The 25,497-nt window shown below is 33.8% G+C and overlaps 2 protein-coding genes across 6 annotated transcripts; one reads left to right on the plus strand and one right to left on the minus strand.

Moving 5' to 3' along the window:
- Window positions 1-1,152: 1,152 nt before the first annotated feature.
- LOC114824804 (CDPK-related protein kinase) lies at window positions 1,153-8,994 on the plus strand. 3 transcript variants are annotated; one of them, XM_070822301.1, is made up of 12 exons: window positions 1,197-2,093; window positions 2,323-2,437; window positions 4,381-4,511; window positions 4,738-4,779; window positions 4,863-4,971; window positions 6,056-6,134; window positions 6,220-6,516; window positions 6,600-6,712; window positions 7,171-7,278; window positions 7,372-7,434; window positions 7,527-7,694; window positions 8,454-8,994. In XM_070822301.1, the coding sequence occupies exons 3-12, from the start codon at window positions 4,381-4,383 to the stop codon at window positions 8,589-8,591; spliced, it is 1,248 nt and encodes a 415-aa protein (XP_070678402.1). In that variant the 5' UTR covers window positions 1,197-2,093; window positions 2,323-2,437; the 3' UTR covers window positions 8,592-8,994. The 3 variants fall into 3 exon arrangements, with proteins under 3 accessions (XP_070678401.1, XP_070678402.1, XP_070678403.1); XM_070822302.1 differs by having other exon boundaries at window positions 1,223-2,093; window positions 2,377-2,437; XM_070822300.1 differs by lacking the exon at window positions 2,323-2,437 and having other exon boundaries at window positions 1,153-2,093.
- A 2,326-nt stretch (window positions 8,995-11,320) lies between these two features.
- On the minus strand, window positions 11,321-17,261 carry LOC139196407 (uncharacterized). 3 transcript variants are annotated; one of them, XM_070822303.1, is made up of 4 exons: window positions 17,097-17,261; window positions 16,847-16,955; window positions 15,542-15,690; window positions 11,321-11,638 (listed from the first exon to the last, which is right to left on the minus strand). In XM_070822303.1, the coding sequence occupies exons 2-4, from the start codon at window positions 16,950-16,952 to the stop codon at window positions 11,561-11,563; spliced, it is 333 nt and encodes a 110-aa protein (XP_070678404.1). In that variant the 5' UTR covers window positions 16,953-16,955; window positions 17,097-17,261; the 3' UTR covers window positions 11,321-11,560. The 3 variants fall into 3 exon arrangements, with proteins under 3 accessions (XP_070678404.1, XP_070678405.1, XP_070678406.1); XM_070822304.1 differs by having other exon boundaries at window positions 17,104-17,226; XM_070822305.1 differs by having other exon boundaries at window positions 16,847-16,952; window positions 17,097-17,217.
- Window positions 17,262-25,497: the final 8,236 nt, after the last annotated feature.

The raw sequence follows: 25,497 nt of genomic DNA on the forward strand, positions 1-25,497 counted from the left end.
TGGTTCAGTAAACAGTTTATATGGAATCTATCTCAATTCGACGATTCCATAAGGTTTTAACAAACAACTTCAACATGAATCTAATTCTGACTCCTCTCATTCCAACACCTCATCAATTCAATTCCTCTTATTTGATTATGAATTAGTAAACGAGTCATTAGTTAGTCAATCAACATACAGAGTCGGACGTTTAGCTACGAATTTGAGCAAAACCTATAAATTAAAATCCAAACATGAAAAGTTTTTAAGTGCAATGTTGACAACACTATTCACACCATTTCAATATCTAAGCAAAGTACAATGGAAGTACTCTTGTCACTTTTCTTTTTGATGCTTTATCAATGGCAATGGATTTTTTTTAACAATGGTAAATTTCAATACCAACACAAATAATCTCCATAAATAGAGGTCCGAATACAAGTGAAGTACAAAGCATAATAATGAACCATTCAAGAAGCACAAAAAAGAGCTCAACCCAACACAAGAATTGGAGACCAAAATAGCAAAAACCTAGCAACCTACTACTGCCCTAGCCGCCACTGTAGCACCTCCAACCCAGCACGAGCCCCCAAAATAAAAAAAGAAAGCTTCATCATCCTCCAACAACCACCACAAAGATCTAAACCACAAAGCAAAGGAAGACAGCAAGAAAATACATCCCACAAGCAACAATGCTGAGATTGGCAAACACAAGGAAGGTGGTGGTGTGGACACCCAAGCTAAAGCTCTACACACCTTCCAACTAAGTCGCAAAAAATATCTTGAAGTGACAACCCGATGGTTTTTCACCTTTCGATATCATGTCACAAGTCCATACATGTGTCCTTTTTGTGATTTTGTGACATATTCTTTATAAGGGTCACGAAAGTAATTTTTCTATCATATGTAGAAATACTTTCTCAAATCTTCAACGTTTGGGATTCAATTTCCCTATATAACATTCTTGAGATAACCTTACTGTATCATTAAGTCTATTTTTATGTGCAGGAAAGAGTTGGTTGCAGATTAAGATAGTCGCAAAAAAAATCAAGCGAAAAATTTAAAAATTGTGTGAAAATCACGTTTTTACTGTGAATTCATTCACAAACAAAATTACCAAAAAACAATAAAACAATCCAAAGAGTCATGTGCTTGCCATGTGGCTACTGAGATCACAGAAGACTACAATCTACAGCTCACTCCCACACTGCAATCTCCCTCAGTCACCCCCATCGTCCTCGTCCCCAACAAATTCCCACTCTCTCTCTCTCTCTCTCTCTCTCTCTCTCTGTGCACATTTACACCTTTTCCTGCCTTTTATTATTAACTCCAACAGCTCCACCATCCCCTGCTCTCTCTCTCCTCTTTCTCTCTCTAGACACCACAAGAAAAGTGGAGCAACAACAACAACTACAAGCATTAACAAACAAAAAAACCTAGAGCTTGATCTAGAGCTAGAGCTACACTCTCACACATTTCACAATGCCACAACCATAACCATTGAATTAAGCAGCTTTTCAACCTTAAAGCTTCAATCTTTCACCCATTTTCTCTCACTCCTTCTCAAATCCGCCATGGGAACCTGCACTTCGAAACCTCCAAAGCAGAACCCATATTCCCCCAGAGACCCAATTGACCCAAACAATCCTTCCCAAACCCCCAAATCACTCCCATCCCACACCCCTCACCAAAAAGACGACGTCGCTTCACGGCAGTCCCACTCCCAGTCCCCCTTCTACCCCTTCTACAGTCCCAGCCCCGCCCATTACCTCAAGAAGTCGTCACCGGCGCGGAGCAAGAGCGCAACTTCCACTCCCAGCCGGTTTTTCCGGCGACCCTTTCCGCCTCCGTCGCCGGCGAAGCACATCAAGGCCGTGCTGGCACGGCGTCTGGGCAAAAAGGCATCGGCTTCGGTGGCGATACCGGAGGACGGAGAGGAGGAAGATGGGGTTGAGCTGGACAAGAGGTTTGGGTTCTCCAAGGAGGTTACGAGTCGATTGGAGGTTGGGGACGAATTGGGTCGAGGGCATTTTGGGTATACTTGCTCTGCTAGGTACAAAAAGGGGGAGTTTAAGGGTCAACAGGTCGCTGTGAAAGTCATCCCTAAAACAAAGGTTTGGCCTAATGCTCTTATTTGCATGTATGATTTTTGGTTAATCTATATTTTGTTTGTAAAGATTGGTTTTTGTTGCTCTCATTTGCTTAATCTTGGTTGATAAAATTTGGGTTTTTTTATTTATTGTATTTTAGTCATTCTTCAAGGTAAAAGTAAAACCTGAGACCTTAGGCCAATGTTGAATCTTTGTTATTGTTGTTGTTTTTTGTGTTGTGGGTGGGAGCCAGGGAGTGGTGGTTTTACAGTGTGACTGTGTTAAACTTAATTCTTGGCTGATTAAGGTCGAAGACGTCCTTTGAGGTTGAATGCGGCACAAGGAAGATCTTTGCAAGATCTCGTCAGGTATTCATATCAATTGACTGTGGTGGAGTTGTTCTAGATAGGAAATATTATTCATTATTTAAATGAAAGAAATATATACTAAGACAAGTTGTTTGTGTGAAAGGGTTGTAAAGTGACCAAGTTGTTTGTTTATTGCTTTACTTTGGTCAATAACAGGTATTGATCTCTTGGCCTACTTGATCCACCTGAATAGTTTACACCAGGTTTTGCCCACTCAAGTTGGGATATTTTATGTTCAAATCACATTTTGGAATGGAAGTACGTTTTTCCTTTCAAAAATGCAGATCTTTGGTGACCGATTGAATTCCATGTAGTGGGAATAGGAATAATAGACTTTTTTGTTTGTTTTGTTTTGTGTGATGGCTTCTCAGCCATATAATACTTAGTCGATACCTAAGATGTGACAGTTCGTTCTGAATGATAAACAAAGCATACAGTCCAATGGTTGAGAGTGGACCTAATCTTTGACAAAAGTCATGGTCCAAATTGTGGTCTTGGCCTTCCCACGGGTATATAATTGAACTAGATCATACAGCAGCCGGTCGATAATGGCCAGTAGTAACCATGCTTATAGTCATCCAAACTACCGAAAGCTTTTGGTGGGTCACATTTCACAATCTTGACCCTCTAGATGGTTTACCATCAGAAGCCTCAGCAGATTGTAAGACGCTTATTGCAAGAGGCAAGAAACATTGAACTTAATCTTGTATTGTTTTGTGTCTGATGATCATGTAGCATGAGGTGGTTCACCAATAATTGAAGCTATATGATTGGCAGTATATTCTTTTGAACAAAGTTATAAATATCTATGTCCAACCAGTGGTAAGGGTTTAAGGGTCTCAACACTAATCCAGGGAGGTTGACTCAATCTACCCACTCTCTCATCAAAGAATAAAAGATGACGACTTCTAGTTCTGGACTACGCTTTCTTCCCTAAAGTCCCCTGTAAAAGAAAGAGGGGGAATAAGTAAATTTTTAGGGACACAAGGTGACAACTTTGTAGTTTTATTAAACATCAAGCATGCCTCATATGCTGGGAATTTTCTTTGTAAACAATAGTGTGTGGATTTATTCATGTAAAGTTGTTTGTACCATACTTGACCAATCCCGAAACTACCAAGCACCGGTCAACTTCATACCTTCAGGGATCCATTGAGGGGTTCTGCTGAGGCACCCCTGCCGAAGCACAAGAGTTTCCCCCAACCAAGAGGCTAATCACAACACGACACATGTCAACGTCAGAATAAAGCTCATAGAGTCCCACATTGACCGCGAACAAAAGCTGGAGACTCCTCAACTATAAAAGAAGACCATTCTCCTACAATGAATCCCTAATGTCATTATTGTTCTTAAACTGGTCATTAGAACCCACCAATGATGTTTATGCTTAAACTTATGTGTTTGTGTAAACCCTTCACTATTAATGAGAACTCCTCTACTCCGTGGATATAGCTAGACTTAGGGTGAACTACGTACATCTTGTGTTTGCTTCCCTATCTCTCTTTACACATTATCATCACTAAGTGACTGAAGCAACCGAGCGAAGGTCACAAACTTGACACTTTATGTTGTTCCAAAGTCTCAATGATTTTGTGTATCAACAAAAGTAAATTGAGTATTATAAATGTTGAACAATGTAAATTGGATGAGGTAAATACTCGAGTTGCCTTTAAAATAAGTACAAGATCACAAGTAGTGATGTTATACCGGTATACAATTGACTTTCTTGTTCCCTGAGTAAATTTTGGAGGGGAAAATAAGATATGAAGCACTTAAAGAAATGTATAGAGGGTCACAATAATTATTGCTGTGAGATGTTGTGTTACATGTGGTGGCTTTGGTAGTTGATTTGACTTCTAATGCATTTTTTTTTTTTTTTTTTTTTTTTTTTTTTGTCTTTTTGTTATGATTTCTTCTAACAGCAATGTATTGTTTGTTGTTAGATGACAACTGCTATTGCAATCGAGGATGTGAGAAGGGAGGTCAAGATCTTGCAAGCCTTGACTGGACATAGCAATCTAGTTAAGTTCTATGATGCATTTGAAGACAGTGATAATGTCTACATAGTAATGGAGTAAGTTCAAAAATTGAATTCCTATTTAAGTCTACATCTCATTTTACTTTTTCATAAGTAATAGTGATTCACCGGGTAAAAAGTTATAATTTTGCTAAGCTTGGTATGGTTGTGTGGTCCGGTTGTTTGTTTTTAATTTTTTTTTTTTCTTATGTAATTTACAGGAGGATTTCTTACCTCTCTTAAAGATCTAACTTTATGGTATTCATCTTTTTTAACATTTCAGGTTGTGTGAAGGTGGAGAGCTTTTAGATAGAATACTTTCAAGGTATATAAATTAGATATCTTCAATAAGGACTTTCAGATGCTGATATTTTTTGCTACTAACTTAATAATCTGTTACTTCTGAAGGGGCGGGAAATACTCAGAAGATGATGCGAAGACTGTCATGGTGCAAATACTGAATGTTGTCGCATTTTGTCATCTCCAGGGCGTGGTGCACCGGGATCTTAAGCCAGAGGTGAAAAACATTTCTCTACTTTTCTTCTTATCTAATTAGCAGATGAGATGTTTGTTTGAAGCTTACATTTTTAATGAAGATCCAGGTGTGGGCAATGTGGACAAAGATACCCCTTTGAGTGATACTTCGAGTGACAAAATGAAGGGGTTGCTCAAAATTTCTAGTACTGAATGAGGCTGGTTAAACTTGCGTGCACTATTCTGTTTAGAAGGGAAACAAACTCAATTTAGATTTAAGTGTGTCCCTGCACATTCGCTAACCCCCAATACTGTATACAAGTAATTGAACAACATGACTAATGGTTACTTTTATACGGCAGACAGACTGCAATAGAAACCCGACTGTTTAAAATGATTGGTATGTATACATGGTTGATGTCTCCTGGACTAAGATTAAACATCATCACGTAGCAGGACAAAAACCTATTTGTCTTCTGGACAAAAATCTTTTTACTTTAGTATATTTAGTACTATTAGGCGCCTCCAATCTCATACAATCTATCAATAGATTGTTGCTGGGTGTCATTACTACTCAGTTCACCCCTTAGGTTCCCAGATTTTGTGGTTATTTCTAACAAGGGAAAGAAATTGGCACTTTGTTCCAGGCTAGGTGAAATGAAAACTTCACACACAAAATGGTTATCTAAATCCGATAAATTTTAGTTTAATCATATAGGTGGCATTATGTTCTGTTTGGCTTGAAAGGGAAATATTTTAGTGACAGTTGAAATAGTAGTCCACACTGGCTGTTTCTACAGCAGGTGTTTTTGAACAATTGAAGAAATAACCTGACTCCTGAACCACATTTCCTTGTTCAATATTTTATCTTATGTGCTAGTTGAAGTGGCGTTCATGTGGGAAGTGTAGGGATTCCACCTAAAAATTCGAAACTAGTTAATTGGCTTATATTTCCACTCATATTACTCCATCAGATACCTTGATATGTATTTATCATCATGAAAGCTAGAAGTTCATGGAAGTTTTTTATTATCTTATACTTGATGGACTTGTTATTGTCGGTTGCGCTTTCTAAATCTAATTCTCTTTATGTTAACCTAATGTTATTTTTCCTTTTTTGTTATCAGAACTTTTTGTATACCACCAAAGATGAGAATTCCCAGTTGAAAGCCATTGACTTTGGCTTGTCAGATTTTGCCAGACCAGGTTTGTCCTTTCTTATTTTAACTTGTTTTATTATTGATCTGGGTCTTTTGATTTTGGATAGGTTTTAATACTCTCTGTCTTACAGACGAGAGGCTGAATGATATTGTTGGAAGTGCATACTATGTTGCACCCGAAGTTCTACATAGATCTTATAGTACAGAGGCTGATGTGTGGAGTATTGGTGTAATAGCATATATTCTCTTATGTGGTAGCCGTCCATTTTGGTCCCGGACTGAGTCTGGGATTTTTCGGGCGGTCTTGAAAGCTGATCCCAGTTTTGATGAAGCACCTTGGCCCTCTTTATCTCTTGAAGCAAAGGACTTTGTCAAACGCTTATTGAACAAGGACCCTCGGAAACGAATGACAGCAGCTCAGGCTCTAAGTGAGTTTTCTATGTCTATAGTCTGTTAAGTTTCTGCTATCTTTTTCCTGAGTCATTGCCTTAAATTCTTATATTTTTTGCAGGTCATCCTTGGATCCGGAATTATAATGACGTGAAAGTACCACTTGATATTTTAGTATTTAGACTCATGAAGGTTTATATGAGATCATCATCCCTTCGGAAGGCTGCTTTAAGGGTGTGTATATGTTTTCACCAACGAGAGTGAGAACTTTTTCTCGAATTTTGCATGCTGAATCAGATTCTTGGTCTTAAGAACTTTGTATATCAAGTCAAATGATGGGGTTAGTTTTCTTGATGAATTAGATTTTGGTTTGTACCTCCTAAAAAATATATAATTGAAAGGTAATTATTAGTATTCCATTTTAAATAATAATGACTCAATAAAAGCATCGATTATCTGTTCTCATATTTTCTCTACACGGTCATGTGTATAATTACAGGAAATAAGAGGGGCTTCTGAGATGTTATCAGTTAATGCTTGATTGTTTCGTCCAAATTATTCTTCTATACGTTTGCATAGTTGTGTTTTGAATTATTTATGTTTGTGTGTTTTGTATATTTTTTTAAACGTTATATTTTGGGATATATTTAATCAGTCTTTTAACGTTTCATTTCTGTAAATTGATGTGACAGGCCTTGTCTAAGACATTGACTGTGGATGAACTGTTTTATCTCAAGGAACAGTTTGCTCTATTGGAGCCAAACAAAAATGGCACTATAACTCTTGACAATATTAGAATGGTTGCTATCTCTCTCTCTCTCTCTCTCTCTCTCACAGAGAGATAAGTTAATATTTAGTGTGTTTTTTTTTTTTTTTGTTATTTTCCTGGACAGGTCCTGATGAAAAATGCTACAGACGCAATGAAGGAGTCCCGCATTCCTGATCTCATTTCATCGGTAATAACTTGGTTACTTTCGTGAATATTTCTATGATATTAGGCTCAATAGGTTATAAAAGTACTTACCGGTTAGTACTTCTCCCATGACAGTTAAATGCACTTCAACACAGAAGAATGGATTTTGATGAGTTCTGTGCAGCTGCATTAAGTGTCCATCAGCTTGAGGCACTTGATCGTTGGGAACAACATGCTCGATGTGCATATGAACTATTCGAGAAGGATGGCAACAGGGCGATTGTCATTGAAGAACTTGCTTCGGTAAGTTGAAATTTTAATGCCACATTTTGCAGACTTGTATATATTAACTTGAAGCTTAGTAATCATAAGGTCGATTTCTTAGTATATGGTATTTTACTTATGAACTGGACTTGCTGACATTTCTTAAACTTTCTGTTTTACTAGTTACATTTCATAAGTAACATACTTTTGGTTAAAAGAATACTGTAGGGAGGGAGAAGTAGAGTTCTGGCCAAACTGTACTTTTGGTGCTTAAATTTTGATTCAAATTACACTTTGGTCTTGTTTTTTTACATTTGTTTTGGGCAAGTCCTATTATTTTGAATTGAAGCAATGTGGTCAGCTCAACTGCATATGTTCTATGACTGACTTTTGTTATCATATCAGCAGTCAATGCATTATGTCAGTAAACCATGGACCGCAATAACTTTTGATAACAAAAGCATGATTATGGTGCACGAAAGATCATATTGCTTCACTTAAAAAATTTGAAAGATCGAACTGAAACAATGGAAAAGGGACCAAACTAAAGTTGAGCTGAAATTGAATGGTCATACTCCCATAGCATATTTATTCCTAGATTTTTTTAATTTCTAAGATATTAGCACATCCTATGCATCTGCATTCTCATAGCATCCTCCCTTTATGCCAGGATTTTGATATTGATTTGGTTTTTAATTTACGCACTCTAGAAACGAAAGATCTGCAAGGCTCTGTATTATCTGTAATGTACTGGACTGAGACTACTGTTGTTCATACTCTCTCCAAATTGTGATTCAGGAACTTGGGCTTGGTCCTTCCATTCCACTTCATGTGGTTCTCCATGACTGGATTAAGCACACAGATGGGAAGCTAAGCTTCCTCGGGTTTGTGAAATTGTTGCATGGTGTGTCCAGCCGGATGTTTGTAAAAGCATAATGAAGATATAAAGCATTATTTATGCACGTGTTTTAGCCAAATGATATGTGCGATATGTGGAATAGACGTGGTGCACCCGATGATTGATTTTCAAGATTTGGATGTTCGGAAAGATGGCCATTTACAATCCGTTTGGCGCACACGTTAAGTGACCCATCCGGCCAATTCGTGAAGAGGGATTGAAACATCCCGGACAATGCAGGTGCGAAATCTTGTTTACCAGTTGGAATGCTGTGTAGCTATTCAAGTGTAAAGCTGTAGTTAGTTTTGCCTAAATGGGCGGTTACAATATCCTTCAACTCCTTAGATGCGTTGTATCTGTCTAGTTACTTTGAAACATGCCTGATTTGCCTTAGTGTTGTAAAACTCCGCAATGGCATCAATTGAAAACCAAGATTTACCATTCGGTGTTTTCCAATTTCTGAAAATACCTACACTCGTAGGTTTTTATCTCATCTTTTTCATGCAATGAGCAGTCTAATCATTTTCCAACATCTCACCACTTGGGCTAACCCGTAGGGCATATGCTCACCGTCTTATTGATTCGGGAAGTGATTTCGACGCTCGTTTCTCTCTCTCATCCTCTATTTATTTTTGGCTTTTTATCAAGTAAATTAAAGGAGAATCAACAGACAGAAAATAAGCAGTGTACAGGAGTGCAGAAATCATTTTCCTCTTTGTATTTAAAATGAGTTGTTTAGCATGGCCCATCAAAAACTAAAAAGAAAGGAAAAAAGAGTTGCTTGTATGCAATAGCATGAAGAAGTAACTGTCAATTGATTTTGATTTTCTTTTCTTATCCACTTAATTGTCAACCTTGCGTCACATCCACTCAGGTGCTTAGGCCGTGGACTTTCGCCTGACTTCTTCCTTGAGCTCGCTTGGGCTTGCCTGACTGAACTAGGGGGGGGGGGGGGAGGGATGCGAATATTTTTCGCTGCTACTTTCTATTAGGGGTGGTTTTTCAAGATACTTGCCTTTAATAAGCACTACCCTAAAACCAAGTGTATGAAGCACTAGGGTTTATCTGTCACCATTAACACTCTTACGTAGTCTTGTCAATTACTTATGAGTTAACACATACAAGTTTTGAAGGTTAGGTTTTCCTTATGCATATTCAACTTGTGATATTCAAGCTAGAATATATATCTAACATGCAATCTCTATGACATTCAAATTAAATATAAACATCCAAAACTCATTAAGTTTTGTGAAATCACTTTGGAAAACCATGGAATACTTAAGAGTGTGATATTCTCCTTAAGTGAACTTACAACTTCCAAACCACAAGAAGCATTAACCAATTTCAGGGTGACATTCAAACATAAATTGCATTCAATTACTTGTCTAAACCTCCTAATGGTGATTAAGCATCGACATATATAGATAGTTTTAAATCAGTGGTTGAAAATTCAAAGCAAGATTACATAACATCATAAGTAAACAGCCACTTAATACTACGGTCTAGTGGTATTCCTTTTCACTTGTAAGTGAGAGGTTTTATGTTTGATTCTTGCCAAAGACGAATTTGAACCACATTATGGCTAGCTAATTGTGAGGCTAAGCCCACCCCTCCCCTTAGTGTAGATAATATCGTTTGTTCAAAAAAAGAAAAACATCACACTCCAAAATAAGAGCCTAATGAAAAAACATTAGTACATTACTATAAAATATCAAATGTTCAAGGATATGCAAAATGAAGGGAGTTGCTTTTTAAGGTTGAGAAACCTTGCACGTTGTATATGTTTTCACATTTTTCAAACTTGTACATTAATGATTATGAATTTTATTTATTTTGAAACTCACTTAAAAATACTATTTATGAGGGTTTGTGTGGGTTTAAAAATTCAAACGACGATATACCCATACTCATAGCGTAGCGGATGCAATCATGAGCCTTTACATATTTTTTTTCACATTTTTCGCACTTATAAATTAATTACTATAATTTTTAATGTGTTTGGTATTTTTAAATTACTTGATACTTTTATTTTTAGTGTGTTCTATAGTTTTTTAATCTCACTCTTTACCTATAAAAAGAAATAAATAAATAAAACTTAAATTTTTTAAATTGTCATAGAATAATAATACATGTTTAATATACAATATATACATATACACTATGCCTATTATATTTTATAGTAAGTTTTTTTTAGTGGTTTAAAATTTTAAAATCATCAAAATAACTTTTTTCTTAACGTGTCGAAACAGATTACCCACGTGTTACCTTCGTGTAAACCTGTTAAAGACCCATTATTAACGAATTCTTATTGTGTGACTAGATGACAACTCAATTAGTTATCATGTTGACCCGAAACCCGTTATTTTGTGACCCAAAACCCGTTATTTTGTGTTGTTTACGTGTCGTGTTATCGCCAAAAGCTCTTAAGCCAAAAACGTTCAGCCTCCCTTAAAGACTCTAAACTTGACATATAAATAGGCCTAAAAATATGAATTCTATTTAAATGAAGTGGATAGGCTTGTCCTAGGCATGCTTGTGGACCCACAGCTATGGAGTCCAATGACGTTTGTTTTCCAAATAGCTCGTCTAGTTCACTAGCATGTCAAAGATGAGCTTCTGCGGTGAGTAAATTCCACGTACATTGGAGTCCAATGACGTTTGTTTTCCAAATGGCTCGCCTAGTTCACTAGCATATCAAGGATGAGTTTCTGCTGCATGTGAACTCCACGTACGTGAGAGATGTAACGGACAATGTTGTAACTAAATGTGGTACAAATTATTTTGTTATATTCAACTGGCTAGCTACGTTATGGACTGAACATCTTCCAGTACATCAGACACTAAACCACTAATGATCATTATTATGAGATTTAAATAAAGGATACGAACGACTTGAACATAAATCAAGCAAAACTCTTCTTTCAACGCTCAAATACATTAAGTATGCCACAGCCACAATTTGCAGCAGACAAAAATCTGTGTAAAGGACATGCTACTCCTAAACTAGCTAGGCTTTGATGGGTTGTGCTCGAGGCCTCCAAAGTCCTAGCCGATACTTGTGAGTGTATTTCAAGATCAGCTTCCTCTGCAAAACAGAAACCGGCTATCAATTTCTTTAAGCTGAGTGCAATGATATTTTAGGATTCATATAGCCAATCCCACTTGGTGGGATAAGGCTATGTTGTTGTTGTTGAAACATGAGTTAATGAAAATGAACTGACAAATTTACACATTCCTCATAATCGTTTTCTCTCTTTTAAAAAAATGACGCACAATACTCATTCCACACTAGGCCTGGCAAACGGGTTGTGTCTGTCGTGTTCATGTTTTTTTCGTGTAACACTTGTTATCTTAACGGATTGTGTCATGTCATACCCGTTATCTTAACGGATCCTTAACAGATCGGGTCACTTTACCCAACGGGTAAAATGACCCGACCCGTTATGACCCATTATGACTCGTTAAGAAAAAAATATTTTTTTTCTTAAATTTGCATATACCACACATTGCCACATAAATATTACTTCAAAACATTAAAACACATTTTTCGTTTAAATACTACATCTACACTAAAAAATAAGAGCCTAATAAACAAACATCCATACACTACTATTCTATTACAAAATATTAAATGTGCAAGGATATGCAAAATGACGTAGTTTTTATTTTCAAGGTAGCCTTTCTCAAAAGTTTAAACCTTGCCAATAGAATTCAAAGTTTGCATGTTATTCCTTTTACGAAATCCTCAATTTTCATTGATCATCATTACATAAGATTTTGTAGTATCCACTAGTGTAAATATTTTAAATTGAAGATCGAATTCATTCATTATATTCATATAGGGTCAATGAGTGTAGCTGTAAAAAAATTATCAAAATCGAAGTTAAAATAACCGTTAAATCATGATTTTTCGTTGATAATCGTCGAAAAGTTGTCATGTTACTTGATCTCTGAATGTTTGTTTTTTGCGATTTTTGACGTATGCGATCTTGAAGCATATACAAACAAGTATGACGGTTGGATCTTTGAAATTAGTTTTGAAGAATTTGTATTACTTCAAAATGATAGATTCACTAACACTTAGAGTTTATTTATACTTTCTTTAAGTATAACATAAGATTTTGTGGCATCCACTAGTGTAAATATTTTAAATTAAAGTTCGAATTCATTCATTGTATTCATATAGGGTTAAAGAGTATAGCTGTAAAAACTCATCAAAATCGGAGTTAATATAACCGTTAAATCATGATTTTTCGTTGATAACCGTCGAAAAGTTTTGTCCCGTTACTTGATCTCTGAAAATTTGTTTTTTGCAATTTTTGACGTATGCGATCTCGAAGCATATACAAACATGTTTGATGGTTGGATAGTTAGAACTAGTTTCGTAGAATGCGTATCCCATTAAAACAATAGATTCACTAACACTTAAGAGTTTATTCATATTTTCATTAAGTATAACATAAGATTTTATGGTATCCACTAGTGTAAATATTTTAAATTGAAGATCGAATTCATTCATTGTATTTATATAGGGTCAAGGAGTGTAGCTGTAAAAAAATCATCAAAATCAAAGTTAATAACCGTTAAATCATGATTTTTCGTTGATAACCGTCGAAAATTTTTATCTTGTTACTTGATCTCTGAATGTTTGTTTTTTTGCAATTTTTGGCGTATGCGATCTTGAAGCATAAACAAACAAGTTTGACGATTGGATCTGTGAAATTAATTTCGTAGAATTCGTATCACTTCAAAACGATAGATTCACAAATACTTAGAGTTTATTTATACTTTCATTAAGTATAATATAAGATTTTGTGTTATCCACTATTGTAAATATTTTAAATTGAAGATCGAATTCATTCATTGTATTCATATAGGGTCAAGGAGTATAACTGTAAAAACTCATCAAAATCGGAGTTAATATAACCGTTAAATCGTGATTTTTCGTTGATAACCGTTGAAAAGTTTTGTCCTGTTACTTGATATCTGAATATTTGTTTTTTGCAATTTTTGGCGTATGCGATGTCGAAGCATATACAAACATGTTTAACGGTTGGATAGTTGAAACTAGTTTCGTAGAATGCGTATCTCATCAAAACAATAGATTCACTAACACTTAAGAGTTTATTCATACTTTCATTAAGTATAACATAAGATTTTGTGGTATCCATTAGTGTAAATATTTTAAATTGAAGATCAAGTTCATTCATTGTATTCATATAGGGTCAAGCAGTGTAGCTGTAAAAAATCATCAAAATCGAAGTTAAAATAACCGTTAAATCGTGATTTTTCGTTGATAACCGTCGAAAAGTTTTGTCTCGTTACTTGATATCTGAATGTTTGTTTTTTACGATTTTTAGTGTATGCGATCTCGAAGCATATACAAACAAGTTTGACACTTGAATCGTTGAAGTTAGTTTCATAGAATGTGTATCCCATCAAAACGATAGATTTATTAACACTTAAGAGTTTATTCATACTTTCATTAAGAATAACATAAGATTTTATGGTATCCACTAGTATAAATATTTTAAATTAAAGATCAAGTTCATTGATTGTATTCATATAGGGTTAAAGTGTGTAGCTGTAAAAAATCATCAAAATCGAAGTTAAAATAACCGTTAAATGGTGACTTTTCTTTATAATCGTCAAAAAAATTTGTCCTGTTACTTGATCTCTGAATGTTTGTTTTTTGCAATTTTTGGCGAATGCGATCTTGAAGTAAATACAAACATATTTGACTGTTGGATCGTTGAAACTAGTTTCGTAGAATGCGTATCGCATCAAAACAATAGATTCACTAACACTTAAGAGTTTATTCATACTTTCATCAAGTATAACATAAGATTTTGTGATATCCACTAGTATAAATATTTTAAATTGAAGATCAAGTTCATTGATTGTATTCATATAAGGTCAATGAGTGTAGCAGTAAAAAATCATCAAAATCAAAGTTAAAATAACCGTTAAATCGTAATTTTTTGTTGATAGCCGTCGAAAAGTTTTATCTCGTTACTTGATATCTGAATGTTTGTTTTTTGCAATTTTTGGCATATGCGATCTTGAAGTATATACAAACATGTTTGACGGTTGGATCGTTGAAACTAGTTTCGTAGAATGCGTGTCCCATCAAAACAATAGATTCACTAACACTTAAGAGTCTATTCATATTTTCATTAAGTATAACATAAGATTTTGTGGTATCTACTGATGTAAATATTTTAAATTGAAGATAGAGTTCATTTATTGTATTCATATAATGTCAAGGAGTGTAACTGTAAAAAATCATCAAAATAGGAGTTAAAATAACTGTTAAATTGTGATTTTTCGTTGATAACCGTTGAAATTTTTTGTCCCGTTACTTAATCTCTGAATGTTTGTTTTTTGCGATTTTTTGCTGATGCGATCTTGAAGCATATACAAAAAAATTGACGGTTGAATTGTTGAAATTAGTTTCGTAGAATTCGTATCCCATCAAATTCAATGATGTGTGTATATATATATATTTATTAAGTAGATTTAAATTTATTTATTTTGTACGCACTTGAGAAATTAAATGGTATGTATATTTAAGCCGATCTAATGGTCACCAATTTTTAATATTATATATATATATATATATATAATTATAGTTTTTGTTAAATTAATATATATAATTATTATAGTATTTTTTTAGGTTATAAAATTATAAAATTAATATTTTGCTTATCGTGTATCGTGTTAGTGTATACCTGAACCAACCCGTTATCTTAACAGGTGCTTATCGGGTTTCCCGATAACGACCCGATTCGTTATCGTGTCGACCCGAACACCTGTTAATTTCGTGTCGTGCCGTATCAGGTTATCGAGTCGTGTCAGGAATTGCCAGGCCTATTCCACACTCATTCATCAACAATGCTTAAAGGATTACTCAGGCAGATACCAAGCAAGAATTAAACAACAGAAACTCTCTATCTTTATAATAAGTCATAGACACGAGATTGCTTACGTGCTTGCAAGGAACGCCAAGTTTCTTCAGCCTGAGAGTACGAGTGACAAGCAGCTTTTGGAAGTCACCGATCTCAGATTCAAGCTTGGCTACATGTGACTCCACGCCATTGCCAATCCCATTCAAAAACTCTGGTATCCCAACTTTCACTGCAAGAAAAACAGCCACGCAATTTCATTACAAATGTTTGATATTCTGAAATAAGAAAACGTAGACCACCCAATTTAGCCCAAAACAGGGCTAAGCTATGCACACAAAATATTCACTTTTCATTCCCTTCAATATTCTATATCTTTTAGCACCAGAGAAGAGCAAAGCAAATAAACAAATACAGCAGCAATAATCGCAAAGAAAAGGCACGGAACAGAACCCGAGTTTGATTTCCAGTAGTGGAAAAAAGTTCCTCACCAAAAATAGATAGTTACATACAAGAAGCATCGAACAACAAAACCCAATATTTGACTTGCCACTGTTTAGATCCCCCAACTTTCTTAAAAATCAAACAAACGAGGCAACACAGGCAAGACCAACCTCATTAACCATTCCTTCTTCACTGCCCAAGAAAGTTTTCATTTCCATCTATCAAAACCTGAATATACAGCATTACAGAAACCCTAAATTAATTTCCCGTTTCTTTCCACTTCACTTTTTTCAGCTTCCAAAATTCGTCTCATGCCTAGATTTGGGACGGCTTGGATAACTCCTATCGTTCAAGGTATATTAAAGGTCGAGGTGATGATTAAAAGAGCATTATGCATGCAAGGATGGAGGTAGCCTATGTTGGATATAACTCAACTTCTTTTGCCATGAAAAATGATCGAACTAGAAATATAATTTCCTATATACTAAAAAAATGAAGTCGCAATCTAACACCCAACTCAAAATCCCTCCCACGTTCTATACTTTTCCTACCCTCTCTCCCTTCTTGGCCATGTAACTTTTCCCATTAGCTAATGGTTTACAATTTTACCTTTATAAACACCAGTTACCAAAAATCATGTTGTTGGACAATAAGTTGATAGCATTGTATCAAATTGTTAATTTAATTTCATCATTCCAAGTTTCCCCCACCAAAAAATGTTCCTGGCTCCGTCCATGAACACAAAGCAGACTTCTCCCTTCTAAACCAATCCCAGATACCAAACGACACTAGAAACAAAATTGGATCTATTATACTTGAAGAAATGCAAATCAGCGAATTCGAAAAACCCAGAAAAAAAAATCCAGAACTTTCCTGGATACCAAAGAAAAATGGAAAATTCAACCATGGGCAACAATCCCTGAAAGCCAAAATCTTAGGGTTACCTAGGTAGGGGTTTGATTTGGTGGAGAACCTGGCGAACCCGGCTGTCGAAAATGGTACCAATATTGAACTTGAACTGGTGTAGAATAACATTTGTCTCCATGCCATCTTCTGTCGAATAGTAATGTTGAAATCAATGAGTGCATTCGTATTTGTGTGTAAATTTGTATGTAAATCAAGGTTGTCAAACCTAAAACTTTGCAAACAGAAGAGTGAATTGACGCGAAACCCAGAAGATTTTGAGCCAAGTACCTGATACCTGACGGAGGGGAGCCAAAGAAAGTTGAGACTGAGAACGAGCTGGGAGACGACGGCTTACCAAATTGGCCTCCGCGAAAAAATAGTTAAATTACTAATTATTATTATTATTTTTTGGTTAAAATGAGACCAGCTGGTGGCCATATCCATCATTTCAAAGGTTGTGAAGACTTACAAAGCATTTCAGCCGTTATAGCCATTATCGTGCAATTCATCAGCGTTAAGTTAAATTACTAATTTATGGCCATCATTTTAAATAGGCTTAAATGTATGGTATCGAACTTTACTCTTAATTTAGTTTTAGTTTTAGTTTTTGAACCAGGTATTTTCAATCCTTGGACTTAATAGTGTGTTGTACCATACTTAACTAACGCCATCTGTCTTTTTGTTAAGTTTAAGGCTATGTTAGGACTTCATCCCAAATCACTAAAGTGAATTTAAAAATGAGAAATGAGAAAGGAAAAAAAACCAAAATAATCAAAGTTTTTTGTGTAAGCAAATTGAATATATATGTCACATATCGTCCCTAATTTAATCTTATTTTATTCATTAACATTGGGAAGTTACAAAAATGCCCCTGATGGGCTAAGTGGAAATCTTAAGTAGAATTCCTACGGACATCTAAGTTCTTGTCACTCTTTGTTTCTTTTCTCGTCTTTCTAGGTAGTACGTATTCTTACAAACACATGAGTGAACGAGACGTAAATCAAACATGCAATAAACGGTTTATGCACTTTTCCAAAATGAGGGGCAAAATGGTAATTTTGTATGATTGGGAATTCATTCCTTTTTTTTATCAAGATAATAGTGGGTTGTCAGTATTGCTGGCCGTAGACTGTGATAGTGACGTTCTATTCGTTGAGTTTGTTAAGCAAGTGGGCAAGTAGGTCAATCTTCATTGGTATTTTATTTATTTAGCCTTGTGCCTATTTAATTATTGTTTGAGCTTGACTCAAAGACACATACACACACATATTCTTGTAATGCTCGTCACTATGATCGTGTGGGCACAAGTGGAACATAATTCAGAGCCACAAAGAAGATTTTACGGGACTCCGAACATCAAGGGCATTATCTTAATTCTACTACGTTGATTGAAGCCTCTTGTGAGTTGAAGAGGAATGATGAGGCATTTGAACTGTTCAGATCGATGGCATTGAAGGGTTTGGAGCCAAATTTGATTTCGTACAATGTGGTAATCAACTGGTTGTGTCGAGAAGGTAAGTTGATAGCATTGTATCAATGGAAAACTAACCAAAACACCCTCAAAACTTTACTTTTAATCATCAGGACAGATTTTTTCAAAAATGCCGATCCTACCCTTCACACATATGTACAAGATTGGGTCAGTTTTATGCAAAGTTCATGTGGATACATCCAAAAGAAGAAAAAGGAGATTGACATTTTCAGAAAGCATTTGCATGCAAAAGGATATGTGGCAAATATTGCAACAACCAAGACAATATAGATCACATGCAAAAGAAAATGTGGCAAACACTACAGCAACCAAGACAACATAAATTCACATGACATTCAAGCAAAGACAAGACAACCAACTTTCAGAAACAGTGCTGACAGTTTTCAGAAACAATGTGCTGTCACTATTCAAAAAATTGTAAATAGATGAAATGTTATTTTGTCTTTGAAGAATTAGATTTTGTATATAAGGGAGCCTTTCCTCCCATACAGAACACACCTGAATACCACACACCTCTCTCAACATCTGAAAACACCATACTCACTTCATACACTCAAGCATTCGTAGCCTTCATAGCATCCTTGTAAACACTTCTTTGTAATCACTTTCTTGTAAACAACTATCTCTGTAAACATTCCATATATCAATAAAAGTTCAAGTGTACATATTCAAGCAATCTCCAAGTCTTAAGTAAGTTTTCTTTTCCTTATTTAGTGTGTTTGTTTAATTAGACTTCTAGTCCAAAACAGGAAAACACTATTGTGGTTATATTATTAACCTGCTAAACTGACGATCATACTTTGTTTGAGCACTCTGTTATAGTTGAATGTTTGCCATACAAATAACTGGACATTAACCAGGGTACCTCTGAGTTATTCGTACCTCTGAGTTCAGCCGTTAAGGCCTTATACTTGTACTGTGAGTGGCCGTCATGCTGAAACATGTCGAGTTCCATGTGCAAGGTTCTATGTCTAGTTGTTATAATGGTCATCCGACTATTTAACTGAGCATGCGTTTCGAATTTGGTATCAGAGCCAAGTTTAGCATTTTAATAATATAAGCATAATAGTAAAGTACCTTGAGGATAGAAATCATTGATACAACTGATATCATATTTGTTTATTGTGTATGAACAACATATATTATTGTCCCTGTAGACCTTGTCAACCACAATTACCAGGTATTTATTGTCCTAGACATCCAACTATAACTAGCATAAAGAGAAGATTAACATATATATCCAAAAGAATTATCAGTACTTTGAAGAAGCAAAAGTTTTATCTTGGCTATCTTGAACATCCTTCATTTATTCGTAAATATAATAACACAGAAGTGCAGCATAAAGTTTTAGAAGCAAAAAGAACAACAGATCAAGCTTTAGAGACCTTGAGGGAAGAAAGAGAGTTTTTAAGAAACCAGTTAGCTGTAACTCTAGAGAATGGTAGACTGTAGTTTATGATAGATTATCTTAATTTAGAAATTAGTGAACCTCAAAAAAGAAAAATAACTTTAGACCAAAATAGTTTAGTTTGTTATTTTCCATCAAGAAAACATAATCATATTTTGCACAGTGAAGAAAATCCGCAAGCCAATAATATTGTAGATCTTATTATTAGTCAAGCAGAAAATATAAAATTAGAAAATAATAAACATAATCATTTGTTAAACCAGTTGTTAGAACATTTTCAAAAAAATTCCATAAAGATAATTAGACAAAATTTAGATTATATTACATCTCAGTTAGAAGATAATAATAAAAATATTCAAAGGTTTCCTAGCAAAAGAGAGATAAAAGAGCTTGTTGACCTCATAGATAGTAAGTCAAAGCAAGTAGAACTTAGGCCATTAGAAATAGTTGAACAACTAAAATTAGAAGTTCAAAAAATTCAATTCGTACAAAAGGAGTTGAGTGAACAAGTAGATAAGTTGCATAATAAAATAGATAAATTATTAGTTTAATGACAGATTCTAGAACTAGCAGAAAATATATTCAAGTTTTGAAAGAAATTAGTAAATTAGATAAAGAACCAATAGGATTAACAGATTTTTCAACACAAGTATCCAGTAGTAATATTCCCATTAGGCAAAATAATTTGATTATCCAATTAGTTTTAAGTTTAGCTGAAAAATTAGATCAAGTGGAAGAACAAATAGCAGAAATAAACCAAGTTTTACATAACGCATCTTCATCACTTCCACCATCCTTGCTAGATAAATTAGAAAATTTAACTTTGAGTGCAAATAATAATAGAAGACCTAAGCTAAATCCTTTTGATAATAGAAAATGGAACTCTTAAGGAAAAAAGGAAAAGAAGTAGTTAGAGCGGAAGATGTTTATCCAAATGAAGAAGAAGCACAAGAATTTATTCGAAGAGGTTTTGAGAGAACACAGAAAAATAAATATAACTTGTATCAATTAGGATTATTTGAAAACAGAAGTAGAATTGTAAGCAGCATCAGTCAACATGAAGTTAGCTGTATTGATAAAGAAGTCACACTTAATCTAATTAGTAAAGAAGCAGTTACTCATTTGAGAAAATTACATTTTAGTCAGATTCATATAGGAACAATATTAATTGGAATAGCAGGATTAACCAGAGCACAAGTAGGTACAAAAGCTTTAGTATACATATATGATGATAGATGGGATAATCATCAACAAGCAGCAATAGCAACAGCTGAAGTAGACTTAAGTTCAAACTTAGCAGTCATAGGTTGTATTCCAAATTATGCTATGACGATTAATGAATTTAGTAAATATATTAAAGTGAGCATAAGAACAAAAAATTATAAGATGAAAGGAGAGTATAAAAATTTGTGTATTAGCTTAATGTATATAGGTAAAGTGTTTGATAGATATAATCATAAGTTTAATTTATAGTTTCAAAATTTAGTTCAAACATTTGGCAGTAAACATGTAAATATGATAGAAGCAAAACCCGTAGATAATAGCTTTTTAGAAGGAACTCAGTGGACATTGCCTAATTTACAAGTAGCACAAAATAGATAACCAGATAAAGTACAAATATATGAAACTAGTACAGGTCAAGCAACAATTAGGTTTAGTAATTATAAGCAACTAGAAAAAATAGAAGAAGATGAGAGTTAAATTGAAAATGAAAGTATACATATGGCTTTTGATAATTTAGATATTAATTTAGTTGAACAAAATTTTGATCATATTGTAGATAAACTTATAGAAGATATTGATCATTTAGATGAAGAACAATATTTGGAAAAATATAAGACATATGATTTAGGACTACATAAAATTTCAGACGAATAAATGAAAATTTTAATCTTAGAAATAAGAGTAGAACACATTTTAGGATCAAAAGAATATAATAATTTATTAGAATTGAAAGCAGAATGTAATCCAGCAGAAGAAAGTAGTACATCAGGAGTAGAAAATCCAGGACACGCAAGCAGAACCGATCAACAATTTTTGAGACCAACAAATGAACAATATAATGAAAAAGCAAAAGTAGACTATATGGAAGAAAGTATGATAAAACCTAGATAAAATAGGATTACATATTTGAGAGGGTTAGAACAAATTAATATAGCTGGTAATATATTAAATTTAGATAATGTAGATCCACAAGATTGGGAAAGAACGATTGAGAGATGGGAAAAGGGCTGTGTACATGCAGCATTAATGTTAGATTTTAGTAATTCACAAAACATGTTAGATTACTTTGAACATACTTTGGATGGTTTAGTTTTTGATTATTTCCAATCATGGAAAATCCAAAATCCAGAACAGAATCAGGCAGCTAAAACACATTTCAATATTGATGGTTTTGTTACTTTGATTAAACAGGAGTTTTTAGATCATAATAGGTTAGATGGCAGAAGCGAACAAGAACAAATAAGAGCAATTAGAAATTTAGAACAATTACAAATTTGCGATTTACAGTATATAGTTGAGTATACAACAGATTTCTTTAAATATTTAGGAAGAACATGTAGAATTAGTGATATTAATTTATTAGATATTTATATGACAAAAATAAAAGGACCAATAGGTGAAAAGATTTGGAATGAATGACAAAAGCATTCGAAGAAAAATGATATTACTATAGGACCTAGAATTCAACATGTATATGATACACTTAAACAAGAGTGTAGTTAAATAAAGGCTAAGAGACAAATTAGGAAACAATTTTACATGAGTTGTAAAAATATAGATTTACCACAACAGTATGGTTGCCATAAGAAAAATAAGCATAAGAAAATATACAAAAAGAAATATAAGTCATATAAACCCTACAAACAACATAAGAATTTCAGTATAAGACCTTCAAGAACATATAGGAAAAGAAAATATATTCCAAAACAATTTAGAAAAAGAAGTGGCAGACCTTGGATTAGGAAATATAAAGCACCAAAAGATAAGAGTAGTTGTAAATGTTATTCATGTGGAGAAGCTAGACATATTAGACTTACATGTCCAAAATTAGTTAAACAGTCGAAAGAAAAGGTATATTTGATGGAGTTGTTTAAGTTAGAAGAAGATAAGGATATTCAGTCAATATACAGTTTAGATAATTTAAGTGATAATGAGAGTATTTATAGTATAGAGAGTATTAACATGATAGATTCAGACTCGGAAGATTCAAGTAGCACAAATAGTGATCTAGAAGTGTATATGTGTGCATTCATAGAAGAACAGCATGAAGAAGAATATAAATACATTAATTTAGGTTGGCCAGAAAAATGTCATAAGTGTAATAAATTAGTTGCAAATAAATACTACAATACATACTCAATATTATGTGAAAAATGTTATAGTAATAGGTTATTAGAAGTTAATTCAGCAGAATCTGAAATATTAGGAAATATTGTTCATAGTATAGAAAAACCAAAAAATAGTTCTTTAATCACTATAAATTGCGAAATAGAATTAGCAAAAGAACATAAGATACAAACCATAGTTATGATAGATACAGGGAGTACAAAAAGTGTCATAAGAGAAGAGTTAGTACCAGAAAAATATAGACAAAAATTAGCAAAACCAGTAAGAATAACACAATTTGATGAGAGACCAGTTTACTTAACACATTGTATAAATAATGAGTTTATTAAAGTAGAAAAACAACAATTTAATTTACCGTTAACATTTGTTTCACCAGTAGGATCATATCCATTTATTTTAGGATTAAACTTTTTGAAAAGTTTGCAAGGTTCTTTTATTTATGAACCCTAACATAACATTTTTCAAAAGAGGCATTACAATAACTGACCAAAGTAATACTGTAGAAGCATACAAAAACATAAGTATAGAAGAGCCTAGTGGCCAAGATAGTTATCATTTAGAAAACTCAAAAGAAAATGATGAGTATAATAATGTAGAAGAGTTTGATGAAGACATGTTTGAACATGAATACCCGATTTTAGAAGAAGGAACCTGTATAGAAATATTACAGTTAGATAGACCAAAGAGTTTTGAAGAATTGTTACAATTAGCAGAACAAACTAGGATTATAGGAGAAGACCCACAGTTACATTGGAGTAAAAATAAAATACTAGCAAAATTAGATATAATTAACCCAGATTTAACCATTAAGACGACTGATATGCCTTGTAGTCTAATAGATAAACAAGAGTTTGAGCAGCAAATAAAAGAGTTGTTAAATTTAAAAGTAATTAGACCATCTAAGTCTAGACATAGATCAGCAGCATTTATTGTAAGAAAACATTCGGAACTAAAAAGAGGTAAGGCTAGAATAGTTTATAATTACAAGAGATTAAATGATAATACATACGAAGATAGTTATAAATTACCAAATAAGGATGAGCTTATAAATAAAATTCAAGAGAGTAAATATTTTAGCAAATTTGATTGTAAATCAGGTTTTTGGCAAATAAGATTAGCAGAAGAATCAATCGAGTGGACAACTTTTACTTGTCCAGAAGGACATTTTGAGTGGCTCGTTATGCCATTTGGACTTAAAAATGCTCCATCGATCTTTCAAAGAAAGATGGACCAAATTTTCAAGAAATATGATAATTTTTGTAGTGTTTATGTAGATGATATTTTAGTACATAGTAAAAATAAAAATGAACATAGGAAGCATTTAGAGATAGTATTACAAGAATTTATCAATAATGGAATTGTGATTAGCAAAAATAAAATAGCATTAGAAAAGCAAGATATAGAATTTTTAGGAATGTATATCAAGTCATGTATAATACAATTACAAGATCATATAGCTAAAAAGGTGTTAGATTTTCTAGATAAATTAGAAGATAAGAAACAGTTACAAGCGTTTTTAGGATTGCTAAATTATGCAAGAAATTTTATCCCTGATTTAGAAAAAAAAATAACAGTATTACATAGTAAAACTAGCAAAACAGGACAAAGATATTTTGATAGTGAAGATATTAAATTAGTTCAAAAAATAAAACAAGAAATTATTAAACTTAAGCTATTAACATTACCACTAGATAATAGTTACAAGATAGTTGAAACAAATGCTTCATCATTAGGATGGACATGTATACTATACCAGAAAAAGCATAAGAAGTCTCCAAAGTCTGACGAACAAGTTTGTAGATATTCCTCAAGAAAGTTTAGTGATATCCAGTCAAGATTACCATCAATAGATTTAGAAATTCTAGGGATAATTAATTCACTTGAAGCATTTTCTTTATTTTTACATAATGAAGTATTTACGATTAGAACAAATTGTCAAAATATAGTTTCTCATTATAACAAGATGCATGCTAATAAACAGGCAGCCTGAAGATGGGTTAATTTTGTTGATTCAATTACAGGAAATGGTTTTAAACCAATTTTTGAACATATAAAAGGTAATGTCAATACATTAGCTGATATCTTATCAAGATTAATTTGTTGAACATGTATGAAATATCGTGGACCATCATCAGTAAATAGCACAAGGCTGCAAGGCAGAAGAGTTTCTTTCAATGGCATGATGATACACCATCAACCTCCGCCATTCAGTGGATTTCAAAATAGCATGAGCAGACCAACATCACCACCAGTACCTACGTTCAGCTTTAAGGGCAATATTGTTGAAGGAATCAGAAATCCAACTCTGAGATATAGGTCAAGGGTACCAGGGCTTTCTGATAGGCAGCAGGTTCTCTTAGATAATTTTTGGAATATCCAAATTAAGCAGCCAAGCATGAGGTTAGGTCATGAAAAATTAATTAGAGCCTTGGAACAAG

Source organism: Malus domestica, chromosome 05 (genome assembly GCF_042453785.1).
Source record: "Malus domestica chromosome 05, GDT2T_hap1".
Lineage (NCBI taxonomy): Eukaryota > Viridiplantae > Streptophyta > Magnoliopsida > Rosales > Rosaceae > Malus > Malus domestica.